General features: G+C 45.8%; 1 protein-coding gene across 1 annotated transcript; it reads left to right on the top strand.

Annotated features, from left to right (window-relative positions):
* Positions 1–1,310: 1,310 nt before the first annotated feature.
* On the top strand, positions 1,311–8,220 carry RPS7 (ribosomal protein S7). Its single transcript, XM_026037101.1, has 7 exons — positions 1,311–1,448; positions 1,744–1,825; positions 2,150–2,221; positions 3,931–4,074; positions 5,692–5,756; positions 7,360–7,510; positions 8,101–8,220. Exons 2-7 carry the CDS (start codon positions 1,751–1,753, stop codon positions 8,176–8,178), a joined length of 585 nt encoding a protein of 194 aa, XP_025892886.1. The 5' UTR covers positions 1,311–1,448; positions 1,744–1,750; the 3' UTR covers positions 8,179–8,220.
* Positions 8,221–11,948: the final 3,728 nt, after the last annotated feature.

Here is an 11,948-nt window from a genome sequence, read left to right as displayed (position 1 = left end):
AACGTGACCTRTATCAAGCAAGTAACTCCTGCTTCAAAACGAGCTTTTAGGTGGATGGGTCACTAGGGAGTCACTTCATCTAGTGTTCCCTACAGGTATAAATTATATCATCATTTCATACCTTGCTTTAAAATAAAATTAAAAAAAAAAAAAAAAGGAGGAAAAGGGAAGTATTGTATCTTCCTGCTTCTCAAACTGCCTTCACAGAACTACGTTCATACAGAACAAAACTCTTGTCAATGTTTCAGTGCAAAGCAGGCATCAGGGTAATGATGTGGCCTCTTTTAAAGATCACATGTCCACAATGACTCTTAAAAACCTGTCAGGCACTTTTGAAATGAGGCACTATCTATTCAATAAATTCAACAGGCTGCATCCCTCTCCTAGGTCACAGTGGGTGCTTGAATGGAAGCTCCTCTTTACACCTCATTCTCTCATTTTTCTTATGTAACAGCAGTCAGATCTATTCAGTAGCACTAAAATCATGGATTTGYGAAGCCGCAGGTAGTCACAGTATTTCTTTATTCCTTCATTACTGTCTCCAGTGGCTCAATTTGGATCCCTCTGCATGCCATCCATTCTTTCTCCCTGTTACGTGGTGACGTCCCCCTTGGGTACCCAAGTTCCCCCACACAGGGATTGTGCTCCGTGCGGGATGCACAGCCTGGCACTTTTCACACCTGATTCAAGATGCAGGTCCTGTGTTACACAACCAGGGTGCCTGCTGTTTTTAGCAGAACTGGGGCGCTAATGGTGCTGTTGGCCGACAGCACCGCTCTTGGGGCACCCCCAGTGGTGAGAACACGTGGGGCCTGCGCCCCTGGCTCCCTGGGGGAGTCCCTGCGGGCGGCCCAGTGCTGCTGCCCGGCGCGGTTCATCAAGCCAGCGGCCACACACTGAAGCACTGGGAGTGTGGCCTGAATTTGAGGAGGAACATCTTGACAGTGAGGGTGCCAGAGCCCTGGCACAGGCTGCCCAGGGAGGCTGTGGAGGCTCCTTCTCTGGAGTTCTTCCAAGCCCGCCCTGTGCCCCGTGCCCTGGGTGTCCCTGCTGGCGCAGGGGGCGGTTGGGGTTGCACTGGACGGTGCCAGCGGCCCCTTCCAGCCTCCTCCTCCCCCTGACTCTGTTACGAACGAGGCACTCCGCGCAGCGCCCGCACCGCCACTGCGCATGCGCCCCTGCCGCGGCGCCTCCCGGCTCGGCCGCGGGCCCTGTCGGGCGGCCTCCCATGACCTCATCGGTAGGCGTCGTGCCAGCAGCCCGAGCGTCCGCCCGGGCTTCACTGCGGCGTCAGCGCGGTGCGGTCTGCGGCGCGGCCAAGGGCGCGCCCTGCCCGACTTCCTGCTGCGGCTTCAGCGCCGCGGTGGGCGGGGCGAGCGCCTTCGCGCGCCGCGATCTGAGGCGCTCTCGCGAGAGCTCCCCCTTTTCCCAGGCCGGCGCGGAGAGAGGTGGGTGCCTCCGCGGCGCGGGCCCGGTCGCGGCGCCGCTTTCCCGGCCGGGCGGCGGCCCCGGGGCGCGGGCCGCGACGCGGAGCTTCCCCGCGCAGCGCCCGCCCGCGGATGCGCCCGATTCGCGCCCGCCCGCGGCCCGATGGCCGCCCGCTGCGGGGGGAGGAAGGGCCCGGGAGCGCGCCGCGGCCTGGGCCTCCGCTTCCCCGCCGCGGGGTCCCGGCAGCGCCCGCAGCCGCCCGCGGCGCCGTGCGGGAGCGCGCGGCGCCGCCTGAGCTCCGCTTCTGCCTTGCAGGAGGGCCATGTTCAGCTCCAGCGCCAAGATCGTGAAGCCCAACGGCGAGAAGCCCGATGAGTTCGAGTCGGGGATATCCCAGGTGGGTGCCTAGGGATTGGTATCCAGGTGGGGATATCCCAAAGGCGCCGCCGGCCGCCTGTGTAACGCGGTGCCGCTGAGGAGCTGCACGGCCTCCCCACCAGCACTGCTTGTTGCGCCCGGGCACGCGGCCGGCAGCAGCCTGAGCGTGTTCCCGTACACCCTCTGCTAAAGGTGTGTGCTTCTTCCACGTGCTGAGGACAGACTTCAGTTGCAGGCTTCGTTTTCTCCGTATATACTTATTCACACATGTATGTACCTAGCTCAGTTATATACAGCTGTGCATCCACATGTAATGGATTGTTCTGCCTCATCGTTTCCCCAGGCTCTCCTGGAGCTGGAGATGAACTCGGACCTAAAGGCCCAGCTGCGGGAGCTGAACATCACAGCAGCTAAGGTAGGTTTGACCCTCCGTGCTGGAGAGGGGCAGTTTCCTTGGTCAGGCATYCTGTGGTGGTTGGATGAGTTGTGCTGTTTTGTTTTTTTGTCCTTTAAATGTATACAGAYGTTAATATGCTAGTTGGATGATGTCTTTCAGATGTTAAGTGATGTTTTTTTTTTTTAATTAAATTATCTGGGGTTTATCATATGGTGTTTGCTGTTAGCATGGAGGAGAGTAGGAGAGTAGTGTTTTTTAAAGAGTTGCTCTGAAAAGACCCTATAAKAACTCACCTGGTACTTACTGATAGCTTAGTATTTAAATATAAATACTTAAGGTGATCATTCTACTTTGAAACTGAGTTTGAGATCTGAAGCTGACTGTTTTTCRTATTAGTAATTAAAATATTCTAAGAATCTTTGTGAGGGATGTAAAATCTCTTAAAATTGRTTTGTTGTAAGCTCTATTTTTGGGYAATAGGCAACAAGTAGGGGATGGTTCAGGGTTATGGGCTTGATAATATAGTTTGGGTCTTCTTGTAAATTCAGTTTCAAATGTGAGTATTGGTACTGGAATCCTCAGTGTGGGGACAAGATTAGAGGTAGTATTTCTGGACTCTGGTTGAGACTGGAGAAGGTCACTCTTGTAGCCATGGGCTTCTGCAGGCTGCTCTTTGGTACTTGTCCAAGACCACCAACATGTGCACAGGAACAGCTGATATTTATGTGTGTATATATCTATGTGTGTGTATATGCGTGTATACATAGATATATATATACACACATGTGTATATATATATTTATTATATATATGTATTTATTATGTATATATTATATACTTAACTTGGAAGTGCAAATGTCGGTTTGGCCCAGGAACCAAAGTATAAAKGAAGCTTGTAGCTCTTCAGAAGACTTTTTTTTTTTTTTTTTTAACTGAATTGCAGCAATGCATCCTGACTGCCCATGATGAGTTTTTGAAATAYCTCTGCAGTCAAATTATTTAATTAAGTCTAAATGGGCATATGAAGTGGGTCATGTGCAATGCAGTGATCTGTTCTGTGGGAGAATGAACGTGTGCGTGGCTCAGTTCATGAGGGAAGTGCCTTGGAAATCTCTACAAATCCCTAAAGTTTTGATCAGGTATTAGAGAGACAGGCCATGGAAAACAGTCCATGTCGGCGGATGTGGTTATAGACCCGCTGGCTTTTGGAGAAGGAGACAGTGTGGTGTTTGAGTAGTGATGCAGCCTTCGCAAGTAGTCGATGGAGGATGAGCTACTCAAAGGGATTGATAACACAGGAGATCTATTGCTGTAACCTTGCATCTACTACAGAGACTAAGACAACTTGGGAAACTGGAGAGCAGCATSCAAGGGGCAATGCAGGTGTGTTGATAAATGGTCAGTAAAATTAAAATCTAAGCACCTGAATCCCATCTCCCAGAATGAATTTGAACTCRGTTATGTTGAGAATGTGAATTTGAGGGAAATGGCAGGGTTGATAATGGCAGTAGCTCTTTTGCAAGCGTTGCTTTGACAGCATTTATTGTTGCTTTGGGTATTTGTTTTGTTTAATGCTCACTCTTAAATGTGTTAAAGCAGGTAGTTTCATATGATGCTCCTTTCCAGACTTGAAAGTAAAGTGGTCATGTGCCTGTTTTGGGGATTGCTGGTCAAACTGAGTGCTGCTCCTTGAGCCCTAGCTAAACTTAAGTTTTCTTCTGTTCCAGGAAATTGAAGTGGGTGGTGGCAGAAAAGCCATCATTATCTTCGTACCGGTTCCTCAGCTGAAATCTTTCCAGAAGATTCAGGTGCGGCTAGTGCGTGAGCTGGAGAAGAAATTCAGTGGAAAGCATGTGGTGTTTATTGCTCAGGTAAAACACTTAGAATAATAGAAATGTTGGTTTGAGAGCATCTCTGGAGGTCATCTAGTCCAGCCTCATGTTCAAAGTAGGAAAATGTCCAGCTTTAGATCARGTCAGCCATGCCTCTTACCTAGCTGAGTCTTCAAAACATCCAAGGATGGAGATTCCACAACCTTTCTGGATAACCTGTTCCAGTACTGTGCTACCCTTCTTGTCATGTCTCTTCAGGGTAACAATGATACAGATGCATATTTTTTCTGTCAGTGTTAAATGTAACAAATATCATTCTGATCAGGATAAATGATTTCGCTAACAGCCAAGGCTGTATACRTTTACTGGTGAGTTGTGTAGAAGCCCCTTGGAGGAAACTGAGTTTTTTCTTCTGGATTCTGCTGTTCCCTTAGAAACTTGAGAGCAAACCTTAAAAGGGAGTACATACAAGCTTACCAGAGGAGGAAAGAAACACCAATAGGAGTTCTAGTGCACTGACATAATCCAAACTCTTAAAATTCAACATAGGAAAAGATGGAGAAAAGACCCAAATAAACGTCACCCTAAATCTGACTGTAGGGAAGGAGCTAAGCCTGGAAAAAGTAACAAATGGGTGTGAGGAGAAACACTGTTGAGAGGGGGGTGTGTGTGTGTGTGTGTGTGTGTGTGTGTGTGTGTGTGTAGGTGGGACAATTAGTTGCTAGATTGAACCTTTTTAGAGAAAACTGTTGGTAACGTGTTACTGAAACAGTCAGGTTAGCTTACCCTGATTTTTTATTCTTCCATCGAGAAGAAATGCTTCTGACCTGCTTAAATTTAGTGGATGAAAATTCGCTGTTAGTGTGACAGTCTGACCACATTTTAGATGAAGATGCATGTAGGATTAGTTTTGTTAATGAAACGCTTTGGGTTTTTAGTAAGACACAAAACTCTGTCTGGAATTATAGTGACCTCACTCTAAATACAGTCATCGAGAAGCCATGAAGGATTCATGGAAAATACCACAGTGGCTGCAACTGCATGTAATGGTCAAGATTTTGAAGTCTCTCTCCTTGTAGATAAGAATATAGAAAATAAAAACTTTACTCATTCAGGCTATTGTAAATGCTATATGTGATGCTTTCAGAGCAATTATGTCCTAATTGGAGTTYGGTTAGGATTGCTCTGTGCATCTCCTTCAAACTCTTAACTGCTTTAGGAAGATGTGATCAAGCTCTCTGTGGGACTGAGCCCTTAGCATGAAGCTGGGCAATAAACTCCATCAAAAATACCTTGTCACATTTTGTTGAGAACTCTTTCCTAAGAAGTACAGTATTCAGATTGTTAATAYGAAGTCATAGTTATCTTGGTTATGCACTAGATGGGGAGGGGAGAAATAGGAACCTCTCACTTCASTTTACTCACCACAGGATCAGGACATGCAAAATAAAGCAGCAGCTGCAGCATTTCTGCTTCTGCATGTAATACCTGGTTCTAATGCTGGTGTAACTTTAGACATATTCAAGTCTCTCTTTTGATGCTTTGTACCTCTGCTTCTTTTAAAGTTCATATGGAGCTTTTTCTTTTTTTTGAGTTGGTTGTAAGCACTAGATATTCAGAATTTWTTTTTCCTCTTTTTCCCTCCCCTCTTAACAGAGAAGGATTTTGCCCAAGCCAACAAGAAAAAGCCGCACAAAAAACAAGCAAAAGCGTCCAAGGAGGTAAGTAAATYATATTGATTCAATGTGACAGTCACCTGGTAGAAAGTAATGCGTAGTCAGAGTTTTGAGAAGTCAGTGAAGTGATTGAATGGTCTTGTCCTTGGTCAACCTGAGAATACTGAAATTGCATTTCTTAGAAAGAGCTCCATGTATGTTTTCAGATAAAGCTGGACTGAATTTTTAGCCAGCAAAGCTGGCTTAAGAAAGCAGCCCCGGCTGCTCTCTGTTATTACACTGTGCTGTCAAGCATCTCTTTGAAGTTGTAGGAAGAAGCTCTTCACATGTTAGACTGCACACAAATGGCTGGGCTGGCACAAGGGCTGTAAGGAAGAAGGGAGGTGCTGGGGAGGCCTATGGCTACAGATAGTCCTGCTGGGTCCCACTTTGGCAGCTACACAGCGGTCAGTGGGGCTGAATGGCCTCCCTGCTCCCACCCAGTCTGTTAATGAAGCTTAAGGTGTCACTAAGTGTGCAATAAGGTTGTGTGCTGCTCTCTAGCTTACTCCCTCCTCATGTGGTCTGAGAAGTTGCCCTTCCTTCTGAATTACAGCATATTTCTGTAATTTTTACCAGCCCTTGTGTTATACTGATGTCATATTTAAATTATTCAAAATTTCAAGCATGGATTTTATAACTGCCATGTTGTGGTACTCGTGTAGCTGCAGTTGTGCCTTCAGTGTACATTCCTGCTCCCCCTGTGGCATTGGAGCTGGCACTGYGTGGTGCCTGGAGAGGCTGGAGCGCTGCACTGAGCTCTGTTAGGAGGGAGAGAGTGCAGGGTGTCATTTTCCCATGCTCACAATACAGAAAAACTGTCTAAAGCAAAGGACAGTTGTGCAGTATTTGTCTCCTCCAGTTATCCCTATCTTCAGAGGGTTCAAACGCTGCTGTAGGCACAGGACTTGAGTATTAGTGGTACTTGTAACACTGCAAACACTGCAGCAAAGGAAGCTGAAAGTTTCACTCCTTCATACTCGTACACCAAGAGAACTTGSTTCTGTTCTGACTGTGACTCGCTTTCAAACGTTTCAAATGGAAGAACACAAATGTAGGCAGTATCAGCACTCTGTAAGCATGGGCCAAACTTGCCAATTAGACTTTTCATGTAATATCTTGCAGTTTTAAGCCAATTCTCTTTTAGGCAGATCAAGAAGCCAGTGTTTTCAAAACTGGGTCTCCTATGAACATACTCTGTGTAGTTGAAGATACTTGCACACTTAACTCTTCCAGTGAGTGCCTCTAGCAAAACTGCAGGTGGGAAAACTCATTTTTGACTTGAATAGTTTTCCTTAACTGTGTAGCAGTAAGGGCTGTTATAAGGCAGTATTGGCTGTTATTTTGTGAATACTCTGCTGCAAAACAATGTATGATCTAACTGGTCAAGAGCATGACTGTTGACTGCTTATCATGTAGTCATTAAACTAATACAGATAGTGTAGAATTTAGTGTTCATTTTTGCAGGGCTTGTGAAAAGGTGTGATGTTGTGTCAGTAGAAARACTAAGTTTCCAGGAAAAGCATTTGTGGAAGGCTTAAACCTTGGCAGACTAGGAAACTTTGCAGATGTGAGGACTTGTTCTAATGATACAAATGTGGCGTTTCAGCCGTACACTTACCGCAGTGCACGATGCCATTCTTGAAGACCTGGTCTTCCCAAGTGAAATTGTGGGCAAGAGAATCCGCGTAAAACTGGACGGCAGCAGACTCATAAAAGTCCACTTGGACAAAGCACAACAGAACAATGTTGAACACAAGGTAAAAAAAGAAGAAAAAAATAATCCTTAGGCAGGATGGGGTGGCATTCTGAAATACCAGAGAGGCTGCTAATGTGGTGCAGCAAAAGACTGTTGTTGTCTTTTGGCAATGGAGAAGTCTCTCTGGATGTTTGGAGTAAGATGGTAAAGATGCAGGCAAGGCATTTCTTGAACTAAAGCTCGAACTCAACTGTACTTGCCAAAACCCCTCAATTGTAAAGCAGCCAGTCCGCTCCTTTGCGGGAACAGACAGTGGCTTTTTTAGATGGAGCCCTGAGTTTTGATCTAAGCCTGGTGTACTTGGTCCAGCCTGAAGTCACCAATCGCTTGGCTTAGGTTTTGGTGGGGTATATTTGGGATAGCTCAACTTCTCCAAGTCTMTCTTGCTTGCAATTCAGAAGTTCTAAATATTCTGAAGAAAACTTTGGCTTTCAAAGTAAATATTCAGYTGTCTTGATCTGGAAGAAAATAATCAGCCTGAGAGTTTACTTCAGTGAGGACACTGAGGGAAATGGGGTAGTTCCTAAACTATGTTAACAATATTTTTTCCTTCCCTGTGCAGCTTGTAAGTAAGTTTGTCTGTCTTCACAGGTGGAAACATTTTCTGGTGTCTACAAGAAGCTCACAGGCAAAGATGTGGTGTTYGAGTTCCCAGAATTCCAGCTGTAAAGTGCAAAAAATGGCTGAATAAACAACTGTTCATATAACAGAGTAATCTCATTTAAATTTCTACTTCTGTAAACATATGTGGGATYGGCTGACTCGTGGGATTTACCTGCCTTCTGGATGAGGGGTATTTGTGTATCAAGGCACTAAGTCGCAAGAGTTGTTCCTGATACTGGAACACATCTGCATAGCAGCAGCTGTAACCTCTGACACATGGAGCAATGGCACATACAAAACTGTTTGAATAATGCATTTTTGAGAAGTTAYAGTTCAAAGCTGAGGTAACTTTCTTTAAGAGGTAGAATTGCATACTCGTTTGTAGCTAAAAGCAGACCTTGGAGCTTTTCCCCATTAGAACAAAAGGGCAGATGACTTCGTTTCTGAATCCTTGAGCATCTTGCTTGACAAAGCTGTAGTTTTCTAGGTATTGATCCTGCTTTCAAAAAGTAGATTTTCTGATATCCTCATATGTTAGCAGTACTTGCCTGTGGTATCTGAATCGGGTAGCCTTCCTCAGACTRCAGACAAAAAAGGCAGGGATAACTGTGCAGAGGTGAGGAAATAGCTTTTGGAATGGTGTTTTTAGAGGGTGTTTTAATGTAGTTCAGTGCATTCTTGCCGTGTGATGTGGAGCAGGGGGGGAATGACCGAGTACGTKGTAGTTGCCAAGGATTCTGCAGTAGTGCCCTGAAGGTCGAGCATCCTCAACTTAGGTAATGGTGAGAAGCACCTTCACCAAGTGGCCTTTTTTCTTCGCTGCTCGTGGGAGTGCTTGACTTTCTGGACTGAACCTTGTAAATATACTGAGCAGATGAATGAARTGTTTCACTCTGCTGAACAGGCTATTTTGTTACTTTGGATTAGCATTTAACACAGAAAAAGGTAGCTAATTACAGAGAAGACCTATTAGCTGGAGAGCTAATTTTGTAAGAGCCAGCAGCTCTTAATAACTTATGTGGATGTAGTTGGGAGACAAAGGCCACTCTATTCAGAGTCTTTCCATATCTTCCTGTTTTCTGCAGTTTTCGTCAATTCCTGTGTGATACCATCCGCTCTGAAGAGCTAAGAAGTTGAAATAGGTTCTGCATTGCTTTTGCCTTTGAAAGACTGAAGCTTTTTAAGAAATGCTGTTACTTCAGGAGCACAGGGCAGGTGATAGCAGTAGGCTTTTGCTTTTGGTTCGGGTGATGCAAAGAGAAAGACTAAAGCAACATATGAGCTTAGTTTTAATAACATGCTGCTATTTACTGATATGATTGAAGTGCACAAAAAAAGTGGGCTGTACCTTTGAAGAGATATGCCTACCATGAGGCCTTTCTGTTCCGGCTTTAGAYGTCCGTTTCCAGAGTATAACTTTGATTCTTCTGCCATTTATTGCCTACGGATGAATTGGTAGGAGTGATRTATCAACTTCCCCTCTAAAATGAGAGGAGTGGTAGGTATCTGGTAAACTGAATGTAAAAATTGTGAATGTTCCCAGGCGTTGCCAGCTGGTTCTCTGTGTGTGTATGTATGATTCTTTTTTCCTTGGGTCTTATTGTGAGCTCTTAACTATGAAATGCAAAGACTTGTGAGGGCTTCATCTGAATTCTGAGAGAGAAAAGGTAACAAAGCCATTTATTGTTCCCATACCTACCACGCTGCACATACATGTAGATTTTGTGGTATAAAGATACCAGACTGTGCTTGGTGAAAGACTTTGTCCTAGTTTATGCACAGGCCCCTTGTGTGTTGGTGTCACTGATACAGTCAGACAACTCCCTCGGTCCCTTGACAAGCGAATCAAATGAGTGTCTGCAATCTGGATAGTCAGTCGATGCCATCTGGTCAGGTGCTAATGAGCCTGCTGGAATAACCGGTATCAAATGTTACCTTCACCTAGAGCAGGCTCCCTAGGASGTGAGGCTAGACCTCAGCTTTCATTTGCTGGCACATTTAAGCCTTCTTTGAAGGAGTGAGTGATTCCCTGGGAGCTGATCAGCTGCTCTTTGTGTTTCACAAAGGAAAACAGTRCTGAGATATTCTGTGCCAGGACCCTGTGCAGCAGCAGTGTGGGGAAACCTTGCCTGCTGAAGAGTGGAGGAAGACCAAACACCTCCTTTACCAGCCCACTGAAGAAAGAGGGTTTTCTTCACCTACTAGACGCTCTTGAGGCTTTCACCCGATGCAAAAGCTTTCATCGCTTACTCCAAATTAATTCTTTCACAAATGCCTATTTTCTTGATCCATGAGGAAAGCTGTTCCTTGTTTCTGACCCTTACAATAGGTGTGTGCGTGTGTTGCATTTCTGGTGTGAGAGAACTTGAAGTTTCTGCATGGTAAGTACCTGACCTCACAGAATCACAGAAGGGTTGAGGTTGGAAGGGACCTCTAGAGATCATCTAGTCCAATCCCACTGCTCCAGCAGGGACACCCGGAGCACAGGGCGGCATCCAGGCGGGTTTGGAAGATCTCCAGAGAAGGAGACTCCAGTCTCAGTGCGTGACCTGTCTGATGCTGATGTGGCAGTTGATATGGAGTAACACAATGTGCAATAAACCTTTCAGTGCATCTGGCAACTTCTATTCAGTTGTATTTAGACTATTTTTTTTTTCTGGCTCAGTTTTGATCTGCCTCTTCTGGAGCAGCAAATCCAGATGCAGAGCCAGTCTTTGAACAGAATATTCCTATTTTAGAGATGGGGCAATACCAAAAAAAAGGTCATGGCAGCATGAGCCATGAGCACGTGCCATGAGCGTGCTGCTCATGGCAGCAATATTGCAAAAGTGAGCAAAAAAGATGAGTGCAACAARGTCAAATTTTAAACAGCTGTAACTAAAACTCTTCATTACCGTTTTTGTGCTGAACTTTCCATGCATATCATGCATCTTGCAAAAAAGTAAGAAAACTTGTCTTTTACCTTCMTATCCGTACAGCTAGAATGGTGCTGTCTATACTCTTTGGATGCATTAATGGGATATGTGAAAATATGGGAGATATTGTATGTACTGAGGTATGTATGGAAATCCTCACAAGTACAGCTGTAAGAGGCTGATCTTCCCCAGAGCGATCTTGACCTTTAAGCCGAGTTTTCTATTTTCTTGGCTAAACCTTTGCTGTCAGGTGAAGCGCAGGGAAAGGGGACGTGTCCTTATGTTGAGCCCCGGGAAAGGGGACGCGTCGTTTACGGTGTCACAGCACAGGGACAAGAGTCCGGCTCAAGCGGCTGCCCAGGCCGCAGCCCTGAGCGGGACCAGGCCCGGCTGGGCCTGCGGCCCCTCTGCTTCCTCGGGGGTCCCGGGGGAGCTGAGTGACACAGCCCTCRTGTTCAAGAGCTGGAGCAGTATTTGTAGTGTAGGCCGAGCTCCAACAACTGAGCTCGGGTTTTAGTTAATGAGTTTGGGTCTTGGGGGTTCTTCATTTGCGGTCAAGGTGCCTGGATGYTTTGCCCTACCAAGGTGGGTTTTAAGGCCTCCTCATCTCTTCCTAGYGCCAGAACTTTAAAATGGGTATTGTGCTCTTTGAGCATAGAGGTAATGCCCACTGACAGTGGAAAGAGTACAGGAATTTGCCTGAAGGCTCTTAAAAATATATTTTTCAAGTGCCTTCTTTCCTGTTTTCTGTTAGCAAAGTTGTCCCTGCTTTTCCACAAGCAGCTTGCATTTTTCTACGTGTTTTTTTTTGGTTCGTTTTTGAGCCTGCATTGCCTGTTTCCATCCAGCTCTCATAAATGCAGTTGTGTCCGCGTGGTGCCGAACCTGAGCTTAAGTTTGGGTGTCCGTTTGGTCACGGAT

Source organism: Nothoprocta perdicaria, unplaced genomic scaffold (genome assembly GCF_003342845.1).
Source record: "Nothoprocta perdicaria isolate Ctin4 unplaced genomic scaffold, notPer1 scaffold_19, whole genome shotgun sequence".
Taxonomy (NCBI): domain Eukaryota; kingdom Metazoa; phylum Chordata; class Aves; order Tinamiformes; family Tinamidae; genus Nothoprocta; species Nothoprocta perdicaria.
Note: the sequence above shows the minus strand (reverse complement) of the source record. Positions and strands in the feature narration are given on the sequence as shown.